We start from the raw sequence: 23,676 nt of genomic DNA on the forward strand, positions 1-23,676 counted from the left end.
GGGGGGGGGGGTAGGGGGACTACATGATGTATCCTTTTTTATCATCAACTTTTCCTTTTTCCCCAGTGAATTTTTTGACATTTTGAGAACAAATTAAAATATTTCCACTTCATTCCAGCAACATCCATTTTTGGTGCATTGTGTATCTATTTTGTGCAATCAAATGTAATTTTGTCATCTGAATATGAAATTACAGAGACCACCTCACTCGCTACCCAAATCTCCAGGGGCAGCTCTATCAAACCGTCCATTAAGGAGTGGGGTGCTGACTGCACCCCTACCGCCTGCCTCCTACATCTAGGGATTTTGTTAAAATTAAGATTGATATTATGTGCTATAATACAGTCGATTCAGTTATTTGGATTTGTATTGTGCAACTTGGAAAATTGTCTCGAATGCTGTTCCCAGTAATTGAACTCTCAAGGACACCAGTTTTCACTACACCCAGTCCAGGGATCGACCTGTAGGGTAAGGACACTTGTACACTGATACACTTGGACCTATGCCAACAGTAGTATTGCTATTTTTGTTGTTGCTCATTTCAATATTAGTATAGGGTAAACAATGGCCATGGCATAGCATTGATATGAACCACAGAAAGATACAATTCACTATGTGTGTATATTGACTAGGCCATATGGAATCAATATACAGTGTTTGGAATCTGTTAACTCTTTTGAAGTTGAAACGATTTTTTTCAAGGACTCATATTTGGCTAACAAAGGTAACATCCCCATCCATTGTGAGATAAAGCAAAGGTTATCAATGTAGGTCAGCTCCTATATCTTGGTAGTTCATTCTCCTCTACATGATCACCATGAATACACATCTCTCTGTATGCACACAAGTATAGCAAGATCTCTTTTTAGTCACCAAAATCGTGCATGACAAGATGACAAATGCAGTTTGTTCACAACTTGATAGCATGAATACTGGTCTGGAACTATGCAGCACTGAGCTGTGCATACAACCATGGACCTATTACGGATGGCCATTCGACGTGATTCTTTCTTTGATCTTGTTTTAACAATAACGACTGCTAAGCCTTTTCGGTCATTGACAAAGGAGCAGTTTCCCTCTCTTGGGTTTTGTTTGGATGGTGTGCTCTGTAAGAGTGTCTTAAATAAAACATCAACAATGGGGAGCAGCAAAGTTGAAAAGCAGACGATTTTGGCGATATGAAATGTATTATTACTGATTCGCACACACCCTTGACCTTATAAAACAATTAGAATGCCATGATCTTTACAAGCCCTGTGTGTTGTAACTTTGGAATATTACGAGGAATTATTAAAACCAATCCAAATATAACCTCTATCTGGTAGTATCAACGTTTTTCAAAATGAAATACAGTACATGGAACAATTTCTGATTATAAACCAGAACTGCACATCGATTTCCCATGATTTAAGCGATTTATTATCTTCTGCGCATGTAGATTAACATGTGTAAAATCACTGTCTTGATTCTGTCCCGGCTAATTGGCGGTGACCCTCATGAGGTGAAAGTGAAGAAGAAGAAAATTGTACGGAATGTTATCGAGGCTACATTGACTTCGTTAACGAAACGACGAATGTCCATCCATAATAGGTCCATGATACAACTAACTTCAATATTTCTCCAATATGATTTACTCCCTTCCCCCTAACCCAACTTCACACAAACTGAGAAACAGGATAAGCTGTGGTTGGTTGTTTTCTTTTTTTCTTTAATATCTTAGAAATTTGATTGATATATCAAACACACCAGCAAGTATTGTTTATTCAAATGAAAATTGACTAAAGTATTCGGCAATTCAACAAAAATATGCCCATGTCATACCCTTAAAATACAAGTCCTTGCATTCCTGTTCACCAAGAAGATAATTTGGGTTTAATTTGGTTCTGCCAGTTGTTTTTACAGAAAATATATATATATATATATTTAGTCTTTTAAATGTAAATTCTCTTTCAGGCCACTTCAATCAGCTTTATTGTATCTCAGGTACTTGATTAAATATGTCCACTGTAATCAAGTAATTTACAATTCAAATGGCAGTTTAGTCTAGAAGTTTGAAATTAAAAAACCCTCCCTCTTTTTTATGAACATTTGCCCTGAAATCTTTCCAGTTTGGGCTAGATGATGCAAAAAGATAATGCAAAAAAGATGATGAAGAAGAAGAAAAGAATTCAAGTTTTACATTTGCACTCTTCCCTGTTCGATTAAATCTAAATAAGGCAGAGTTGAAAAACAAACATGGAGCTTTAACAAACAAAAATGCAGAGAATTTGACATATGCTTCACATTATTTGAACAATCCACAAAATCCATTTGTTTCAACTAGCGCTCATTTTTTACTCTACGAACTTATCTACTTCCAAAATGTTCTACATCAAAGAGAAAGACCCCCTAATCTCCTAAGAATTATACTAGTAATACTGCTAAATATCTGCATTGTCAATAATTTAATAAAAATCCCATAATAATTCTCCTTGCTTGAATTCTTTATGTGTTCTCCGTATTTTCAAATAGATATATCAATTTTTCTCAAACTATTTTTTAAAGTATTGAATTTTTCACACAAAAATATAAGTTTGAAAATTTGCTCTTAGGCAAGATAGATTTTTTTTTCTTCCAATAACTATATCTACAAGAAATAAACTAAAAAGGAATGAATTTAATTAACGAGACATAGAGATGTACACATGTATTTACATGACAAAAAAGTAAAGAAGAAAATTAGTTCGTAATGAAATGGTATATTTCATAGCATTACACAATAGAATTATTAAGGAAATCAGAAATACATTTAGTTGGACAAATCACATGTTCTAACTGCATTGTATGCTAGACAAAAAGAAAACGGAAGGAATTTAGAATTTAAATACTTGAAAAGAAAAAATAACCAACACCAAGAATAAGACCACAATACAAGTAATGGAATTTACATGATTACGATATCGAGAATAGCGTCACGACTATTCACACTCACAATAATGAAATACATGTATACTTGCGCAGTAATTATCATTATTCATTTCTATCTAATAATTCTTTACTTGTTAGCCCCCGAGAGAAAAAATGAACAGCATTGCATATTTCAAATGCATATTGCAATTTTTAGAGTATATATTTGAAGTTGCTTGATCCTCTCTACCCGTCACCTCCAAAATAGTTATCTGGGATTTTCTATCATTCAAGAAGACAGAACTACAAGTTGGTAAAATAAACTTTCATTTACAGACTACTTGTATACTCTTTCTCTTTGGCATAAGAGAACTAAAATAATACTAAATCTTAGGAAAATTTGTAATCAGATATTTGAGTCGTGCAGACCACAAGTAGTGTTAACTAGGAAAGTGGAGAGTGTATATTTCCTATTTAGAGAGGTTCTTCAATTTGTATAACTCTTTGTATATACAACCAGTGATGATGTGAAGACATATAGGCTCAATATGGAGATGGGGAGGAAAATTCAAAGAGCTTTCTTTGAAAACCACATACACTCTATCATCAAGGTTTAATTACTGGTTCTCTGAAAGCAAGGAAATGTGAAAGGCTAATCATACGCACATCAGAGTCCACACACAATTGCTCACAACATGACACAGTAAACACACATCACATACCATAGTTTTGTATTCCAATTTTTTACACACAAAAAATCCTTTTATTTATTTTGCAAGAGATGTTCAAACTTTCAAATGCTATTATTAGTTTTGATTATCCAGTTTGAGAAATCTTGGTGGAGTCAAATATGGGTGGAATGCTACTAGACCTTGATTGGTTTATGTCAGGGTGTCTTCTAATTGTTATCCTTATTATTTTATCTAATTTTTGTTCTACTTTGGAATCTAGATTATTGTTTACTCGTCTCCGGATCCTCCGGATCTCTTTGTGCGTCTCCTCGGAGATCTGCGAGGTGAAGGTGTTTTTTCTGTGGGAAAAAAAGATATAAATATATATGCTTTAGTGACCACCTGTCTACAAGGACCACATTCCAATACACAAGCCATGAATTTCAGGCACTACACATTGTAATCTTTTGAAATAAAATTTACCCTTCTTTGATTGATGGACAACTTTTTGATCCATAAATCAATAAGGAATACAGCTCTCCTTTTTTCCCAGAGACATAGCAAAATTTAAGAAAACAAAAAAATCAACCTGGAATATTTTTTCAAAGAGAATCAAAATCAATACTTTCTAAAATATTTATGATTTTCTAAATTAAAATACAGGGGTTTGGCATAGACAACCATCTACTTTTCAAGTTTATTTGTAAAGCACTATATAAAAGCTAAATATTATATCATTATTATTTAACCATGTAATCTAACCATATAAAAAATACTTACTTGCTATATTCTCCTTGGGAATCCAATCATAGTCTACATCTGTGTGGTTTGATGTACCAGTCTCAACAACTTGTTTTGAAGTCTTCTTCTTTTTCTGCAAAGACAAAATGTGAAAATCAAGGATACAGTCACAATCTTAAATTTGCTTCGAATAAAGAGCCAAGATATCTATATATTTTTCCATAATGAATGGTACCAGATCTCTAATGTTATATCCCAACAGGAATTCAATCAATTCTCCTAAAGAAAGTACAACAAAACATTTTCTTCATCATTCAGAAATAGAAATAAATGAAATGCAATTTATTTAAAGAGAAATATTTTGTTTCTCACCAACTTCAATTCCTGGTGTTTCATAAGAAGATTCCGACAGAATTATTAGGATAACAGCCAATGATCGTACATGTAATAGATAAATTGGACTCGATTTGCATTCATTCACATCAGGGATGTGTCTTCACTTTTATCAATGAAAGTGGCAAAATGTATAAAATATCCAAGAAATAACATAATGGATGTAATAATCTTTTTCCAATGAAAAAAGTTTGCTTGTACTTACGCTCACTCCAAAGGATGCCATGACTTGTTGTACGACAACGAAAGCAAGCACAACTAATGCTGCTAGGAACACATACAGGAAAAATCTGCAATGAAGAATACATAACAGGTTTACAATTACGAATGCAAAGTTATCAAAATTCTTTTTTTTTTACAATTAGCAAAGTTACATGACTATTGCATCAAATGTATAGCTTCAATAGATGAGGGATAAGTATGGTAGAAATAACTAGATGGAACTTCGACTGCGCGCAGTCGAAAATGATGCCTCCGTCATAGAGCAATTTTACAAACCAAAACAGAAGAAATTTTTCAAATTCAAGTTCAATTGTAATCCATTAACAGGTTCTCAGAATATCGTGATTACAAGCAATTTCTCATATACATATATGACCCTTTGATCTTTGACCTGATGACCCTAAAATCTACTCAGTTCATTGGCTCTGCAAGATGTCCTGAGTTAAATAGTAATCCATCTGTCAGTTCTAATGAGAATGCGTTCACAAGTTATTTTTGGATACATAATGAGCCCATGACCTTTGACCTCATGACCCATGAATCTACTCAGTTCATTGGCTCTGCAAGATACATACATGATCGAAATTTGGCAGGAATCCATCAATCTGTTCTAATGAGAATGCGATCACAAGCTATTTTTGCATACATAATGAGCCCTGTGACCTTTGACCTTTGACCTCGTGACCCCAAAATCTATTTAGTTCATCGGCTCTGCAAGATACATACATGACCAAAGTTTGGCAGGAATCCATCGATCGGTTCTTGAGATAATGCGATCACGAGCTCTTTTTGCATACCTAATGAGCCCTGTGACCTGTGACCTTTGACCTTGTGACCCCAAAATCTAATCAGTTCATCGGCTCTGCAAGATACATACAAGACCAAAGTTTGGCAGGAATCCATCAATCGGTTCTTCAGATAACGCGATCACGAGCTGTTTTTGCATACATAATGAGCCCTGTGACCTTTGAACTTTGACCTCGTGACCCCAAAATCTAATCAGTTCATCGGCTCTGCAAGTAACATACATGACCAAAGTTTGGCAGGAATCCATCAATCGGTTCTTCAGATAACGCGATCACGAGAACGGGACGTACGGACGGACGGACGTACGGACGTACGGACGGACAACCCGAAAACATAATGCCTCCGGCTACTTCGTAACGGAGGCATAAAAAGAGGATCATGGGGGAGCAATGGTCACCGATTAGGCATTGTTTGTTATATAGAGGGCGCAAGTAGCTGCAAGTAGTGCAGTGGGCCTTTAAAAGTTCCAAAGTTAACAGAATTGTCGTGTCAAGAAATAAAGATATTTACCATAACAAAATACATATACATCTTTTTGTGTACAGTGCTTGTAACCTTACCAAGACTGGGCCAAATTTCTTATCATTTTGATGATTCCAGAACCTTGCCGTACATACCAATACTTATATGCTAGATGATCAACCTTTTTTTAATCCATTCCACAACGTTTCTTTCACAACGCAATCGCATGACCAGTACTCAACTTTTATCTTTAAAAGTTCTGGTGACCTAATCATACTCACGTTTCTGTGTCTAGACCTTCATCTAATTCAACAAGAGTTACTGTGTCATTAAAAACGGCATCTGAATAAAGGTTTCCTTCCTGCAATGAGATAAGAAAGAAGAAAATGTCAATGAGGTAGTCAACATCAATAACCCCTTTTGTCAATTGATTCATAGCAAGAATACTCCGGATTTCTCTCTTTTTGTCAGCAAATAAATCCTTTAGCACAACAAGGAGGTATGATGAATTTCTGTTTTGGTTTAATAAAATTTGGAGTGGACTATTAGGCTATTATTATTATTATTATTATTATTATAACCAGGAGGTCCCGGGTTTGAAACCAAGTCAATGCTAAGGTACTGGCGAGTGTTCTCAGCCTCTGGTTATTTGTGATCACACTTTCTCTATCCAACCACATGGAAGGGGCCAGTCACATGACTAGACACTGATGGATGCCTGCAACAACTGGCTTAAACAGAAGTACTCTATATTCACCAGTAAGTGCATGCAGGGCCATCATGCCCATTAGTGTATTGTGACTAAAGCACAGGGATGAACCCTAAACCTAGTACAATAGTGACGAGAGCATGAAAAACTCGATGCTTGTCGACACCATCAGTACAAGGAGAGAGATGTCCACTCCATCCATGCAGAAGAACAGAGAAAGTTCAGACCAAATGCCTTCCAGCTTCACATCATAGAACAAAAAAAGCAAAATTATTTTAACCACCTTGTCTTTACAAACAACCAGGGCCCTTAGCATAAACCTTAATATTGATGACAACTTTGCATCCATATTATTTACCATGCCAAAATCATTCAACAGCCACTCAAATCAAGGTTTCCATGGAAGTTACCATTAATGGCAAGGTTACATCAATAATAAGTTTAATGCAGGGGGGGGGGGGGGGGGGAGGGCTCTAAACTAACCTTTTCAGAGGGGGGGGGGGGGGTCCAATTGACCAATTGCACAAGCTCTAAATGGAAATGTTACATTACCTAGCCCAAGAGAGAGAACTTATAGCCTACGGTCCCCTGGTTGCTTACTTACTAGCATACTCATGCTTTCTTAGCAGTCAGGTAAAACAATCATCATACACACATTTAAAATGCTGAAATGTTAACCAAATGTGAAACTTACTGAATCTTTGTATGCAAGCTCAAAGACGAATCCAAACTGACGGGCAGCAAAGACTTCTCCTGCTTGGAATGAATATTCAAACGTGGCCTCCTTGTTGGGTTCTACTACTGTGTTGTATTCTTTCTCCGTGAACTGGTGAGCAAAATAACAAGAAAATAATTAATGATATACTTAGTGAAACATCTTCTGCAAATTAAATTGATTTTATGATTTTTGTTCTCGACCCTACATTCTATTTTTATGCTAATGGGAAAATTGTCATTTGAAATTGTTTCCAAAAGACACTAACCTTTGTTCAACTTCTCTTCTATGTAATGTGTATCAAAGCTCTAAAATTGAATAACCAGGATCACAGAAACATTAAATAGAATAGGAGCAAAAAACATGAGTAAGTGTTCACTATACCTAAATATTGGGAAAAATTAGGGTATTGTGAAGGTGATAGAAGTTTTTAGGAACTCTGTGTAGCATCACGTTATTCAAAACAAAATAAAAGAAAGTTTTTCATATAACTAAGTTTAAAATCCTTACTGCACTGATGACATTGACAGGGAAGGAAGGTTTGTATTTACTGTATTACAACTGCATGTTTGCATTTATGAAATACAATTTTGCAACGTTACTAGTTGATATAGTAGTAGTTTTGAGTGAAACTTACATTGTAGATGTAAAATGAGAAGTCCTGTGGGTACCGTAGAGTTGCATGCAGACTTTCAATTGTGAAATCTTGTTGGCCATTGTTTGTGAATCCAACCAAGACTTGCAATGGGATCGTCACCGGGATTTCTGCACATATACAGAAAACAATATCTTGTCATTTATGAGAAAGAAACTGCACATGTATTTAAGCACTATACGAACCTTGTGTATGGCAGTAGGTTCCGAGTTCATCTTTTAATACACATACAAACCCACACAATTTCTTAGCAGAATAATGCATTAAAGGTAAAGACCAGTTATGGTCATGCGATTGCATTGTGAAAGAAACGTTGTGGAATCTATCAGAAAAGGTTGATCATCTAGCATATAAGTATTGGTGTGTACTGCAAGGTTCTGGAATCATCAAAATGATAAGAAATTTGGCCCTGTCTTCGTAAAGTTACGAGCACTGTACACAAAAAGATGTATATGGGACTATACGCACACTTGCGCGACACGTGCGTTTATCTCTCAGACCATAGATAAACTAATTTACCAAATATATCAATTAGTAGGCGGTTTCCTGGCAAATTTGTTATCATCATGTATTAGTCAAAACATATACTTTCACATGATTGGTAATAAGAGCTTCCATTTCATTTTTTGAAATTGGGGCGTTTCCAATACTGGTCTTTACCTTTAAGTATAAAAATAGACATTACAAAGTATAAACCACATACAATCTAAAAATAATGGAAGATCTCATCCAGGCCTCAAGTCCTTATTCTCTCAATGAATGGTTTTCAAAAGTCATGACGGTCATTATTATCAATGCTATTAAGGCAGTGCCTTTTTAAGTCATATGAAAATTTGCTCATATTAATTTAAGGTCACAAAGTTGGTTATTTCCTCTCAAACTTCCTTCCTTTTGAAATTAGAGTCTTGCATTGTCATTATTTTATGGAAACTGCAAACTCGAGACATCTTCCTGTAGATAAGTACTACTTTCATATCCATACTGTCTTACTTAACTTCACTAGAGATGTGAAAGAATTTTCTTTATGTCTGACTTCTACAGAAAGAGACAGAGCTCTAAACTTTACCTTTCTCTCCGTTGGTGGTGAAGAGGAAGGTAGTGTCAGCATCTGGAGATGCCTTCAGTGGGGGTTCCTCTTCTTCTTCCTCTTCCTCCTCTCCCGCTTCTACAGCTGTCCCCTCTTCTTCTTCTTCCTCTGTCTCGACCTGAATATCACAAAGAGATTACACTTTATTGCATATGACAGCAGGCAATGTAATTGCAGAAGCCCCATGATATTTGAACTCCATCCATCTTGCTCGACCACCGACAACGTCTATTCATCATTTAAGTTGAAACAACCAATAAATAACTTGAATACCGGTTGATTAGCTGTATATCATTAAATTATTGAAACGCAATCTACTATGGCTAAAAAGATAATTCAAAAGAACTTTACATTTTACTGAGCACAATAAACTGCCAGAAGAAAGTACTGCATTTTTTTGTAACAAGGGCATCTGTACAGTTGTTATCCTTGAGTACCCAATACAAAATATTACAAAGTAAAAAAAAAAAATTAAAAAAAAAGTACAGGGAAGTGTCCTCAGCCTCTGGTTATTTGTGATCACACTTTCTCTATCCAACCACATGGAAGGGGCCAGTCAAAAGACTAGACACTGATGGATGCCTGCAATAACTGGCTTCAACAGAAGTACTCTATATTCACCAGTAAGAGCATGCAGAGCCATCATGCCCATTGGTGCCTTGTGACTAAAGCACAGGGATGAACTCTAAACCTAGTACAACAGTGACGAGAGCATGAAAAACTCAATGCTTGTCGACACCATCAGCACAAGGAGAGAGACGTCCACTCCATCCATGCAGAAGAACAGAGATAGTTCAGACCAAATGCCTTCCAGCTTCACATCATAGAACAAAAAAAAGCAAAATTATTTTAACCACTTATCTTTACATACAACCAGGGCTCTGAACTAACTTTTTCAGAGAGGGGTCAAGATTGATCTATTCAAAGTCTGTATGCACAAACTCCATGTAGATATTCCAAAATGTGGGTGTTCCAGATTTAGATTTGGGGCACCTGTTAGTGTCGAGCCCTGACATTACGTTCTGAAAAGGGTGGAGCTATTCCAAATGATTACATTTAATTCAGTCTGGACATTCACTTAGCTGAATAAATAGGAAAAACATACAGATCCATTTATTGCAGGCATTAGATCATTTCAGAATGCTGCATTTTGGAAATTTGAACTTCTTGCTTTTCTGATTAATAAACCTAAAGAAAAAGAAATACCCAAATAAAACAAAAACAATTTTGGTGACAGATATCAAACTTAATCATACCTGTCCATCTTCTTCTTCTTCCTCCTCCTCCTCGTCTATCTCCTCCCCATCCAAGATGTCTTCAAGGTTGTCACGAGCCTCCTGCTGGTCTTTGGCAGCTAGAGCACCTTATTATAAAAGAAAGAAAACGTTGCACAATTATCCATGCTTGTTCTTCAACATTGCCATGCACAACAAAATTAAGAAGCAGCACTTAACCATGTGTCATTTCAGAAAACCTACAATACTTTATAGTCATGGAAGCTTTTGTTTTTTAGACTTCATTGCCGATACGGAACTCCTAAATAAATAATTATTGACAAGACTTCATTGCCGATACGGAGATCTGAAAACAATAATTATTGGCAAAACTTTGTTGCCGATACGGAGAACGGAAACAATAATTATTGTTGAGACTTAATTGCTGATACGGAACTCCTAAATTAAAAATTGTTGGCGAGACTTCATTGCCGATACGGAACTCATAAAACAATAATTATTGGCAAAATTTCATTGCCAATACAGAGATCTAAAAACTATAAATATTGGCAAGACTTTGTTGCGATACGGAGATCTAAAAACAATAATTATCGGTGGTTGAAGGATTCCAGATCCACACACTGGCAATGCAAAAAACGAAATCAGCGTAATAAAATACTCCCAGGTCCCAGTTTACCGTTTACATTTATGGGTTGTCCGTCTTCCCAAGGATTTATCGCTTATAAGTATAACATGAAAGTCTCTGTACAAAATCAATGGGATATGCAATGCGCAGGTCTAAAATAATAATCGGACGATCCTTATTTTTCGAGGGAGCGTCCATGATTGTCCCCGCGTTAACGCAGACAATCCTCGTTTAAGCGGACAATCCTTATTCACATACCAGCGCTGCTTATCATTTGGCCACAGCCAAAACAAAAATAGCATTGTGGCACACTTATCAAGCAAATAGAAACATCAGACAGCAATGTCCCTTTAACTAGCTTTATCGTGTAACTAGCTTTATCGTGGTTGATGATAGCACAGCACTCAGGAATCTTGATTTCTGTTTCATTGATTTGTATGCATCACCACTGCACTGCCATGATCATGATCAGACTTGTTATTATAATAGATCATAGATGCAAAGATTTTCAATCCAATCTGTCCAGACAAAACCATGATGACATTAGACATAGTAAACATACAAATTATACACTATATTAATCAAATAAAGGCTGCAGATTTATGAATGTTAATCTTACAAATCAAAACTACACAAGGCCTAGGCCTACAATATGTTTTCCACATTCGTGAATCCGATGTTTCACTTATTCATCTCCTTACCATTGCTTGTCAAAAGCAGTGTAGACGGCAAAACCAGCAAAAGCAGAAGGATGAATCTTGAAAGCATCCTCATGATGATGTCTTTTTGAGCTTGATCCCGATATAAGGAGGATGAAGAGAGATTTGGGGAGACAGACTTCGCCTTCGCCAAGATTTCCTGGCGTTACGGTTTCAAAAGGCAACTCTACACATGTTTCGCTGGTACTTAGACTAATTTTCTATTCGATTAACACGTAAGTTTTATCGCACTATTGGCACACAGATAGTATGCGTACGTGGCAGCTAAGCCATGTACGCTACAGTGCCGATAAACTCAACTTATGGAGCAGCGAAAATTTTCTTTCTTCAAGTCTGCAAAATAAAACTTTGTAAATTGTAATGACACGTGTAAATATATAAAGCTAGATAAAACATATAAAACGGAAAGCATCCCAAATTTGTTCTGCAAAGAATCAGTTTAAGCATGCTTAATCTGCATTTCTTTTTATATTCTTTTTTAAAGAAGGCTGCACCTTGCACAAAGATATTTCATTTTTACAATATTTAGGCCTTATAGCGCGGCAGTATAACTACAAGGCCTATAATTAGTTAGGCCTAATCAGTTTAAAATGAATCAAAACAAGCCTTTTTTTTTTAAAAGAAAAAAGAGTAGAACGAATGAAACAAACAAACAACACAAAAACAAAGCAAACTAAAACTAAACTAAGCAAACTAAAACAAAACAGAACAAACAAAGTGACTTAAAAAAACAGAAAAGAAGAAATTAAACAAACAAACAATTAAGACAAAACAAAACACGGAACAAAAACTAATCTAAACAAAATAAACAAAAACAACGTAAACAAAAAAGAAAAGATGAAATTAACCCAAACGGCACAAAAAAAGGAAAAAATCATCAAAACAGAACCATAAATGAACAAAACAAAACATTTTAGCTTATCATCAACAAAAGCAACCAACAAAACAAACAATCAACATCAATAAAAAACAATAATACTACTAAAATCAAAGAAATTGACTCGGCTAATCCCAAATGTAAATTAGTGACATAACATCAACACACCTACACCTCGATCGATCCGCCTCAATATCGTTGTTTCTCTTTTTCTCTGTTAATCTCTCTCCCTTTATTTCTCCCCCCCCCCCTCTCTCTCTCTCTCTCTCTCTCTCTCTCTTTCCTTTCTCTCTCTATAGCGCTGTTTCTCTCGATCCTTTATATCATTGTATTATTATAGTATCGACATTTTTTGGCGGTGACTTTACTTTACTTTTTGTAAACTAGATGCGACCAGTTGTGAACTGCACCAGATGGATCCAGTATACAAATTTTCATATTGGAAACACCGCTATAAAAGTGGGACCCAGTTGGAAAACCAGTTGAAAAACAATTTGACATCTGAGACCAATATATTTCAGGTTGTTTTACCATTTGAAAACCAATTGAATACCAGATGAATATCCAGTAGAGACCAGTAATCAACTGGTAATCTATACAATATTGTCATTTGGCCACCATGCAACCATTATGACTCTTGCAATTAATTACCCCATCTCAAATATCATTTGAAGTGGATTATAGATAATTATTTAAAAAACTGCATGACATTTGAAGCCATACATAATGGGGTGTTGATTGAAAAATATTTTCTGCTGCCGCCTGCAACCATTGCCCCCCTCCCCCCCCCCCGGGCGCGGATCCCATTGTTTTTCTTTTTGCTCCCGAAAATTTGAAAATCGCGCCAGGCGAAAATGCGCTCAATGGGGGGGGGGGGGGGGGGGGGGGGTGGTAGTGAGCCCCGTAGTGAGCACTAATTATTTTTGTGTGCTACCCGGGCCCCTCCCCCTGGATCCGTCACTCCCCCCCCCCCCCCACTCTTTACACTCTGGGCTTGTCAAGGTAGGCCTTTTGGCTCTCTCACCAGTGAATCAGGGTAATAATGCCCCCTCCCTTCGCCCCCCTCCCTCTCAATCAAGATGAATTATTGTAATTGTGTATAGTGTATGCGAATACAAAGTCTGTCTACGAAATAAGTTTAATCCTGGGCAACAAAGGAAAGCTTTTTTGTAGGGGGGGGCATGTACAATAATCTTGACTGGAATTTTTTATAGATTTGCAATCTTACACTGTAATATTTTCCTCTGGTGTTTTTTCCTCTGGCATTTTTTCTTCTGGCATGCATTTTTTCCACCGGCATTTTTACCACTGGTATTTTTACCCGATACCTGTATGTATGCATGGGCTTATGTACGTACCCTTTCAGCAAAACATGGGGGGGGGGGGGGGGGGGTTGACGATCGAATGATCGCGTTGAAGTTAACGCGACGCGACGCTATCCCTTTCGTCATAGGCCTTGTCGATGATTGACTAAGAAATCACAAAATTGATGTGCATTGTATTTGCTTGACAGATCATTTTGGTTATATTTTCTGTGAAACATGCAAATTAATCATGAATATGCATAAGATACATTGAACTAGTTTTTCAACTGGTATCAACTGGTGTAACAATTTAATACCAGTATATGGTTAATTGGTTTCAACTGGTTTGTTTTCAGCATGTATCAGTTGAGTTTAGTTGAAACCAGTAAAATAAACTGGCACATATTCCAGTTCCTTCAAATGGATTCAACTGGTACCAGTTGATTCCAGTTGATACCAGTTGAAAATTCAACTGGTTTCAACGTTTTTTTTTACCTGGGATATTATTCAGCCCTTGGGCTGCCATGTGGATACCATTTCAATCTAATTCATTCGTGGGTTACCTGTTCAAGCTGACTTATTTTTGATCTGTTATTATTGTATATTATTGTATGTTGGAACTTGCATGGAAGCTTGTCGAATAAAAATCAATCGATCAATCGACAAACATGAAACCTCGCGCAGACGGCCAAGCATCGACAATTATATTGGATTATTATTATCATCATTATTATCGTCGAAAAATTCGTCATCATCATAAATATTATTTATTAGATACATAGTCATAGACTACTACAGTCAAACCTGCTTTAATAGCGACCACCTACAGGTTTTTATGTAAAATCGCCAGCGACATAAATTGGGGAAATCCCCTTTAAATTTAAGTGCGCCATCTATAGTCGCCTATTGATTGGTATGCGGAAATAACATTTCCATCATAGGTCTATACTCTATGTGCTTTGCACAGCTAGAGCCCGAGCGTTACAAAAGATATCACAATTTCTATTCAACAGAACAATCGAACGAACACCTGACCGAAAAGAAGCAAGATTAAGTCAGGCAGTCAGGCTGTTCTTTGTATTCTAACTATTAAGGTATATAATTTGTAATCCACCCAGGTTGCCAGTTGTAGTGCAGTGACGGTGTTCTTACCAGTACCAGTACCATCTTTCATTTCTTTGGAGTACAAAATCAGAATTCATCATCATGCCGGAGGAAATATTGACAAATGAATGGGCGATGTGGGCAAATGAGCATGCCTTTGTCAGTGCAATTGGTAAGTTTTTACAATTAGACATATAAATAAAAATAAAAAAGTTTTTACAATTAGATCCAGACTATGAGACTACGATGTGAGTCAAAAACAACAAAAAATTATAGTTGCTGAAAAGGCTTTTGAGTTTGACGAGTACCAGCATAGAACGTACAGGTGTACACCTAGAAAATTGCTAATTATTAGTATTACCCATTTTTTCCCCTTCAATTCCACACTTAAATACAATGATCAGATGCTTCAACATGAGATGTTGTTGGTAAAATACTACAGGACAGAAAAGCTTGTTAGCTTTAATAGACATGCCCAATAACGTATTTAAAAAATAAAAAGGAGTCCTATAACCTTTTTAACTAGGCGTTGTGGCATGCGCCTGTATCCAGCTAACAGTGGAAGTTACAAACTGATTCAGCCGAGAACGCAGGTTCAAAACTGAGTCACGTCTTTCGGATGGTGACGTTAAAAGTCGGTCCCCAGACGTAAATAATCATATCTGATGATTGATACACGTCTGTAAAAACCCAAATACACACACACACACACACTATAACCTTTTGATTTGGTTTATTTACAGTAAATCTAAAACTAGTAACTTGTTATATCGTCCCTATATTTGATTATTATAGTATTATTATGAATGTTTCTCATGTTTTATTTCACAGTGATGCTGATGGGAGGAATTACTGGAGTGTTTGGGTTCGATGGAGCAGCGTTTGCTTACTACACAATGTATCCTTTGATTCATAACTTCACTCTATAATACAGGAAATTATGAAATAAGTGATTCTAATTGATACCTATATTTTATCTTTCGGAAAAATGCAGAAATCATGATATTGAGAAAATTTCAAAATGCAGATATCAAAAGAGTGATTCAGAAAATAAACCTGAGGTCAAGTACTTGAAATGTGTGAGCATTACATTGTTTACACTGTCATGTGACATAACCCGGTAGGATGCGAACGTTCATGTGGTTGGACGAGCAAGTGTGCGCTTGTAAAATGGCGACTGGCTGGAATGCTCCCCAGGGAGTGGAAAATGTGCACACATTGTGTGCGGGTAAGCCTGAATCCGATGACCGGGGATAATATATCTGTAAAGCGCTTAGGCACATCGTTGGATCGGTGTATTGAGCGCTATATAAAAAAACAGATTATTATTATTATTAAATTATTAACCCAAATGTAAACACCGGCAGTAGTGCTAACATGTCCCTTGATTTATTGACTGTCTGGAGTGTGTGAACATTTTAAAATAATATTTTTCATTGGTCTGGTTTATTTAAGAAGAAGGCTATTTTTTTTTATACATTTTTATTATCATTCCTCTCAAGGCCTTATAGATATTACCTTTGACAAATTTGCCTTCTGTCAATTTGTTATCATTAGAATATCACATTTTAGTTCAATCCTTGTAACATATGTTTTCTTTCAGATATCTTTATAATTATAATCCACATTGAAAAGCTAAAAACTATACAGTATTAGTTATTTCCTGGTAAGGTCCATTTCTATGTCCTATGACTTCTATAAATACAAATTTCTGAAGAAAAAAAATGTCAATAGTTTTGTTATGATTCAATTGTGTCTAGAAACTTGAAGTGTATATAATTGTCATTGTTTGATTATAAGTTAATAAGCACAGTACAGTAAAAGAAAGAAGGCAAAATCTATAAAATCTCTATCTTACAAAATCACTAGAATCCCAGTGAAAAGCAGGGAAGGATCATAAACGATACCAGATGTTTGTTTGTTCGTTCTCTGTTGGTTGTATACTGTTGTATTTGTTATGTGTTTAAATGTTGTGTGGGGCGGGGGGTAGTACGTGTTTCTAGCTCATACTCTTTTTGTTTATATAATTTTTTTTTTTGTCTCTAAAGGAAATTTAAGAGGAAAGCAGAATATTGTGGAAAAGAAATAATTTGAGATGTATAATCAAACTGGTCGAGAAAATAGTACTAACTTTATTTGCGTTTTTTTTTTTTTTTGGGGGGGGGGGGGGGGGAAATATAATTTTGTTTATGTGAATATTTTTCATCTGTAAATGTGTAACTTTAATTGGAACCTTGTATGTAAAATGTAAAAGTTCAATTGCAAATTTATTAAGACCTATGTTAAAATTATTTTGTTAGTTTGTATACAATGTTATAAATTATGAACAATTTTTCTTTATGAGAGAAATTAATAAAAACCTATGAAAACAAAAAAATACCATAAAAGTTATTATAATCATTAAATATAACCCATTTTATGCTTAGTAATTGTGATATACATGTACGTGCAAAACTTCCTGGTCCTGGGTCATTAAGGTCACATGTAGATCAAGATGTGGAGTACCGGTACCGGTAAACAAAAAGGCTTACATTGTACACATACATTGTACAGTGTACACAACCGTCCTGTCACAGTAGGAAATGATTAGGCTATTTTGATAATGGTTTGAGGAAATGAGAACAGTTTTGGTATCCATTGGGTGCAATAAGTTTTACACGTACACATTCTGCATATTAAAGTGTAGCATATATAGTTTGGACATAAAAACAAGATTGATCACATTTTCAAATTGTCTATTTTAAGCAAGAAAAGGAAAAAGGACTTGAAACTTGAAATTAATTGAAGTTGTGTATTGATGTAATCATGGTATAGATAGATATTAACATAGAAAGCTCTGTATACAACTAATCAATTTATTTTAGGTTCCAATCTTCCGTACATGTATGTACTTCAACTTATTGTGATCCCTACACATTTCTAATGTCATGTTTAGCTTTTCTTTTCTTGTTTTCTTTCTCATTTTGATGGTTGACATTCATATTGATATTTATATGAGATTTTGATGAATGTTAATTTGGAATGTATTCTTAGGTCATCTTGCTCTCTACATGTGTATATTGGTTTGCCATTGGATTTGCACTTTAGAGCACACAAATGTTTAGTGAAGCATTTTTATGGTACTAAAGCTAGGGTAATAATTTCCGAAAGCTTGTTGGAGATGCATAGGGACATTGTAATGTGATATGCTCTATATATTTGTACAAGAACTGAATATTGTTATTATTATTACTAGTCCTTAACTAACCAATCACAGAGTTGCGAGCGTGTTTGTTCTCATTGTTGAATATCCAAGAGGAATGAGACGGAAGGGAAACACGGTGGAGAGAAGGTAAACAAACTGGGATTCCAAGAATGACCAGCTTTTAGGTGTACCCCTTTTCAGTCCTAAAGGCTTGTTCAGACATGAAGTGGCACTGATGACGTTAAGTGAAATAAGCTTCACATTTCTGTGTCTTATAGAGTGGTGAAGTGTGACGTCATCAAAAATCTATTTTTAGAATTTCTAAATTCTTTCTTCATTTTTCGAAAGAGCATCAAAAATAATGTCCAAATGTCGAAAAACAATGGAATATGTTAAGTATTGGCTGAGATATGACCATCTGAATGAATAGATTTCCTATAGGAGCTCAGTGTTATGCTCTGGCTCCTATTTTACATGGTAAAACAAAAAACAAACAAAAACGGTTTGGATTTTTTGTGATGGTTCACAGCGCCATATCTGAACAAGCCTCAAGTATGAAGTCGTCTGGTTTGTATGAACAGGGAAAAAATACACGGGGGCTCGGGGCAAAATAGTCCCTTGAAAGTCATAAAAAAGAGCCCCAAAAATTTGCATAGAGTGTTATTTTCATGCAAGCAAGCTTGAAAAGTAGCCCCCAAATTTTTATAAATATTTGTTTCCCTTACATACCTGCATACAAAGGAGATATATACTGTGATATGCTTGTATGATGTATCTTCATGAAGAAAAAAAAATCATGAGAATGTAATGGTAGAGCATTATAATTTTCTATGTATAGCAATTTTATGTCCCAGAAGGTATTTACCTCTTTTATTCATAAAATGTACATTTACTAAATGTTTATGAACCAAATCATAAAATATGCCACATGGCCATGTATGAATAAGGAGACAACATAATCTAGTAAGTACCGGTATGCAAGAGCCTTACTGGTGCTGCCACTAGACAGTAGTTGAATAAATTATTTATTTAAAAAACAAAAAACAAAAAACCGCCTAAGCAAAGCAACCTCAATGAGAACAAAATTAAGACTCCTAGAGTAAAGCCAGATCATAGGTGAAGTAAACTTAAGTATTGTTAATCTTAAATTTGAGAGCCCCCTTGTAAAGACATTTTCATTAGATTTAGAGTAGATTTGAATGTGAATGTGAATGTAAAATTAAAGAACAAGAGCAGTAATTGGAGCTGTGTGCATAATAGAAAGTATCTTTGAATCTTTCCCTGCTCCGAGGAGCTTGAGTTTGATAGCAGAAGTCTCTTTAGCCAGAGAAAGTACATTAACGTGTGCAGTTGTCATTGATATCACTTGGCTATTATTTTGTTTTATATTTTTTGTCCAGATTCCAGAGTATCTTTCATCCCATCTTACTAGCCCTATCCCCTGTCACCACCAACTACTTCATCAGATTCTTCCTATATCTGCTGTAAGTATTCATAATGCAGAGTCAACACTCTTGCAGTATTGTCAGGCAGCTGTGTTTTTTAATTATACCCTTTAGAAGTTTGGATGCATTAAAGAGAAGGTTGCGTTCTGGGAAGATGTGAAAAATGATTTGTGAGCCATTTTCATTGTGATTATGACATTGATCTACATTTGCCACTCTCCACCCAGGTGTTAAATGGGTACCCGGTAGGATGCGAAAGCTAATGTGCTTAGATTAGCAAGTGTGCGCTTGTAAAAATGACCCCTGGCTGGAATGCTCCCTAGGGAGTGGAAAATGTGCATACAATGTGTGCAGGTAAGCCTGAATCCGATGACCGGGGTAATAATATATATCTGTAAAATGCTTTAAGAGGGCCTGCAGTCCTGAAAAGTGCTATATAAGAACGAGCTATTATTATTTTTATTATTATCATATGGTTGTATATTTGCAGGTTGAGCGTTCCATGTATCTTCATGTTCCCGACCCTCCTGGGAGGAATCTGTCTCTTCATTGCGGCTCTCATCTACTTCAAGGCTGCCCTCGGTGGCGAGAGCTGGTCAGCTAGCACGTCCAGGGTCCAGAGGGCCAAGACCCTGACCAACAGACCACCAGAGAACCCCCCACCACGCCCACCACCACAGGGTGCCCCCAATGAAGGATTCACAGAGGTTCCCCTGGAACAGATCCCTGCTCAATAGAGGAGGAGAACTAAGCGAAACTCTGCCGTCAAAGGGCCTTTCATGTAATCTTCTTTTTAGATACCGGTATCTCTCTCATCATTTTGGGAAAGTCCAAGGTTCTTTGTCTCATTAAATTGATAAATATAAAAATACTGATTTCTTATATAGCGCTTTATCATTAACTTACCAAAGCACTTACATGTACAGTATAAGCCTAGTGATATTACCGCCTGCTTGGTACTTTGTAGGGAATCCTTCAAAATACTCCTCATGGAATTTTAACTGAAGGTGGGACAAGGGTTAGTAACATAAATAAAGAACAAGGAAGGATAAAGTACTCTGGACTTGCTTAAGTATGGTACAGTGTAACCGTATTTGATGACCACCTGTCTATAAAGAACACATTTTTTGTTAAAATCTCTTTGAAACATATATGGTTACTACGGTACTGAAGAAACATGGTGCTAGTTTCTCAAAAAGTCTAAGTTCGTGAACATCCCATAGAAATGTGTATTTATTCTATAACACACGTTTCAATGGGATGTCTAAAAAGTTAGACTTTATATGACGGTTGGCCCCCAGTACTGGTACAGGTACATCAAAGCATCTGCCTACACAGACCACTTTTCTTTTCACCCTTGAGCAGTCTTTATACCGGTACTTGTTCCTCTGTATTTGATTCAGGATGATATCATTTTTATCTCATGATCACAATACAGGGAGATGTTCACTCTTTTCCATATGTGCCTTGCAAGTATGTGGTTTCAGACTAGTGCTGTAGTCAAACGTTTAACCGTCCGGTATCCGACCGCCCATGGCGGATTCCGTTTCCAATTGGACGGTTTCGTTTTCCCGTTTTTTTTTTTTTTTTTTTTTTTTTTATAATTTTTTTTTTTTATAATTTTTTTTTTTTTTTTTTTTTTTTTTTTTTTTTTTTTAAGTTTCGATTTATGCCCCTCCACCTGGCACTATGCCTGGCAATGTCTCCCAGCTCAGTAATCGGTGTGATGACTTACCACTTGGAAACTAGAACAACACTCCAATTTGTCTGTCATCTTGGTTTGAAAGTAATCTTTGTAATAGATCTCAATATATATTCATCCAAGTTTAACACACGGTGTACCACAAGGTTCTATCCTAGGTCCTCTACTGTTTTTAATTTACTTTAATGATCTTACACATTATTCTAAAACGACATTGTTACTATTATTTGTGACTAGTTCACAAGCACAAATCGGCGCCTTCAGTTAAATCACCTTCCTGCTTTTTTTAAATTTTTTTAAATAAATCGTTTAACCGAAAACCGTCCGGTTTTGACAGGCGGTTTAAACGGAATTGGAGATATCCGTGATGTTACAGCACTATTTCAGACTGTCCCACCCCTCTATTATCTTGTCATCAAGAATGATTTTTATACAATTTCTGTACTGAAAGGTACTTTTTTGTATTATAATTGTTTTAAACAGAAAAAAGAAAAAGAACATGAAAAACAGTAGTTCAGACATGCACACCTAAGAAAAGTCCTTAAGTTTCATTGTGTTACTAGGAGAAAATAATGATTATGAAAATGTATCTACATGTAGTAAGGGGATTTGCTTATTGTTTAGTAGAAAATGAGTGTGGTTTAGTTTACCTTCATAAGGCTGGAATTTCTGGAAATACTGTTTTATTATCTGATTATTTGTGTACACATTGCTCATGTTCTGACTATATGTTCATCGCTAGAACCATGATTTGTGAACGATTAACCAAAGTGATAATATTTCTTGTGTGTGAAAGTGCTTTCATTTTTATTCCATTTCTGTTTTTATTCTATGATTTTAGTTTACATTCCGTTTTGTTTCATTTTGTGGCTGGTCCATTATAGAGATGACACACTATCAGGATTTTGAATTGAGAAACAAATGTGTCATGCATTTAGGGCTTCTTTTTAATTGAGAGAAAAAATTGGTATGAAATTTGGAGAACATTAGGAGTCTACCAAGTATGGCTAAAGATTTGTTTGGTTTTATGTTGATATACATTGATGTAAAACAAACACATTCAGAAAAAAATAAGTATTTGAATTGACATTCAAACCACACCTGTGGTAAAATAGCAAGAGTTTTAATTATTAACGAGATCTTAATTCTTAGTTTGTTTTGTTCTTTTTAGCGAGAATGTTATTGTTTTCATCAATACAAAAATAAAAGAAGAAACTTGAAGCATTTTAAAAATGAAATGAGGAGAAAGGTACCTTTGTAGTAGAGTTATACTTTGTAATAACAACAGTGTATGTACATTTTCAATATTTATAGAAGCATATTAACGTGGTGCAGGGAAAGTTTGTTAATAATTATTTTGGGGGGAGTAAAATGTGCCCTATATGATCCCTCAGCTTCTTGAGGATGCTTTGATAGTTCTATTTTGTGACAGAAAGAGATGTTATGTTGGTTTTTGTGCCTGGAGATTATATCATGGTCATTACTTTTTAAAAACAATTTGTTGTATCAAAATAATGAAGGATGACCAGTACAGTTCAGATAATGCCATGAAGTGTAGCTCTGTCAACGTTATAAGCTACACATGTAATCTTCAGCTCACTTTACTGTGCATTCTTCATTGAAATACTTAATTTACAAATTATTAGATTATGTATTTGATTATTTATCTTTTATAGAATTGAAGGGCAAGATATGCATATTTTGATACTTTTATACGAGGTGCAAAATTGGCAAACCTATATCAGTGCTTTTATGGAGTTGGGATTTTTTTGTAGTATACTTCTCTAACAAATTATGTAAAGATGTAATGCACATGATGTAATGCACACGATGTATAGAAATATAACTTTTGTTACGCAAGAATTATTCATGTTTTGTAGTATGTGAGTTTATTTGTGGTCTGGGCACATTAGATGAGAGAATGGGAAGTATTGGGAGGGGAATTTACAAATGGAAAAGGAGGTTAAAGAGGAAGATGGGGAGAGAGAGAGAGAAATGGAGAAGAGAGTGGGGTAAAGAAAGAAAGAGAGAGAGGGGGGGGGGGAGACAGAGACAGAGAGAAAGAAAGAAATAAAGGAGAGGGAGAGTGAGAGAAAAAGAGAGGGAGTGAGAGAGAGGGGGGGGGGGGGGAGT

The 23,676-nt window shown here is 35.8% G+C and overlaps 2 protein-coding genes across 3 annotated transcripts; one reads left to right on the forward strand and one right to left on the reverse strand.

The window, feature by feature from the left end:
- Positions 1-1,687: 1,687 nt before the first annotated feature.
- Positions 1,688-12,120, reverse strand: LOC579604 (translocon-associated protein subunit alpha). Of its 2 annotated transcripts, none has more exons than XM_030975254.1 (9): positions 11,910-12,120; positions 10,605-10,711; positions 9,328-9,466; positions 8,244-8,371; positions 7,586-7,717; positions 6,464-6,543; positions 4,897-4,981; positions 4,334-4,431; positions 1,688-3,916 (listed from the first exon to the last, which is right to left on the reverse strand). In XM_030975254.1, exons 1-9 carry the CDS (start codon positions 11,980-11,982, stop codon positions 3,703-3,705), a joined length of 1,056 nt encoding a protein of 351 aa, XP_030831114.1. In that variant the 5' UTR covers positions 11,983-12,120; the 3' UTR covers positions 1,688-3,702. The 2 variants fall into 2 exon arrangements, with proteins under 2 accessions (XP_030831114.1, XP_800046.3); XM_794953.5 differs by having other exon boundaries at positions 3,814-3,916; positions 4,338-4,431; positions 11,910-12,118.
- Positions 12,121-15,054: 2,934 nt separating this feature from the next.
- Positions 15,055-21,322, forward strand: LOC100889590 (cytochrome b-245 light chain). Its single transcript, XM_030976018.1, has 5 exons — positions 15,055-15,384; positions 16,044-16,110; positions 18,469-18,543; positions 19,797-19,880; positions 20,332-21,322. The coding sequence occupies exons 1-5, from the start codon at positions 15,315-15,317 to the stop codon at positions 20,576-20,578; spliced, it is 543 nt and encodes a 180-aa protein (XP_030831878.1). The 5' UTR covers positions 15,055-15,314; the 3' UTR covers positions 20,579-21,322.
- The last annotated feature ends 2,354 nt before the right edge of the window (positions 21,323-23,676 follow it).

Source organism: Strongylocentrotus purpuratus, unplaced genomic scaffold (assembly GCF_000002235.5).
Source record: "Strongylocentrotus purpuratus isolate Spur 01 unplaced genomic scaffold, Spur_5.0 spur5_scaffold_8, whole genome shotgun sequence".
Classification (NCBI taxonomy): domain Eukaryota; kingdom Metazoa; phylum Echinodermata; class Echinoidea; order Camarodonta; family Strongylocentrotidae; genus Strongylocentrotus; species Strongylocentrotus purpuratus.

What these genes read in the sequence shown, in the direction of transcription:
- LOC579604 (XM_030975254.1), bottom strand. Translation starts at nt 11,982, where the DNA reads ATGAGGATGCTTTCAAGATTCATCCTTCTGCTTTTGCTGGTTTTGCCG. An exon ending in CACCACCAACGGAGAGAAAG is followed by an intron (nt 8,372 to 9,327) that starts GTAAAGTTTAGA and finishes GTATATGTGCAG; the next exon opens with AAATCCCGGTGACGATCCCA. An exon ending in AGCTTGCATACAAAGATTCA is followed by an intron (nt 6,544 to 7,585) that starts GTAAGTTTCACA and finishes ATCTCATTGCAG; the next exon opens with GAAGGAAACCTTTATTCAGA.
- LOC100889590 (XM_030976018.1), top strand. Translation starts at nt 15,315, where the DNA reads ATGCCGGAGGAAATATTGACAAATGAATGGGCGATGTGGGCAAATGAG. An exon ending in GCGTTTGCTTACTACACAAT is followed by an intron (nt 16,111 to 18,468) that starts GTATCCTTTGAT and finishes AACCAATCACAG; the next exon opens with AGTTGCGAGCGTGTTTGTTC. An exon ending in GGAAACACGGTGGAGAGAAG is followed by an intron (nt 18,544 to 19,796) that starts GTAAACAAACTG and finishes TTTTTTGTCCAG; the next exon opens with ATTCCAGAGTATCTTTCATC.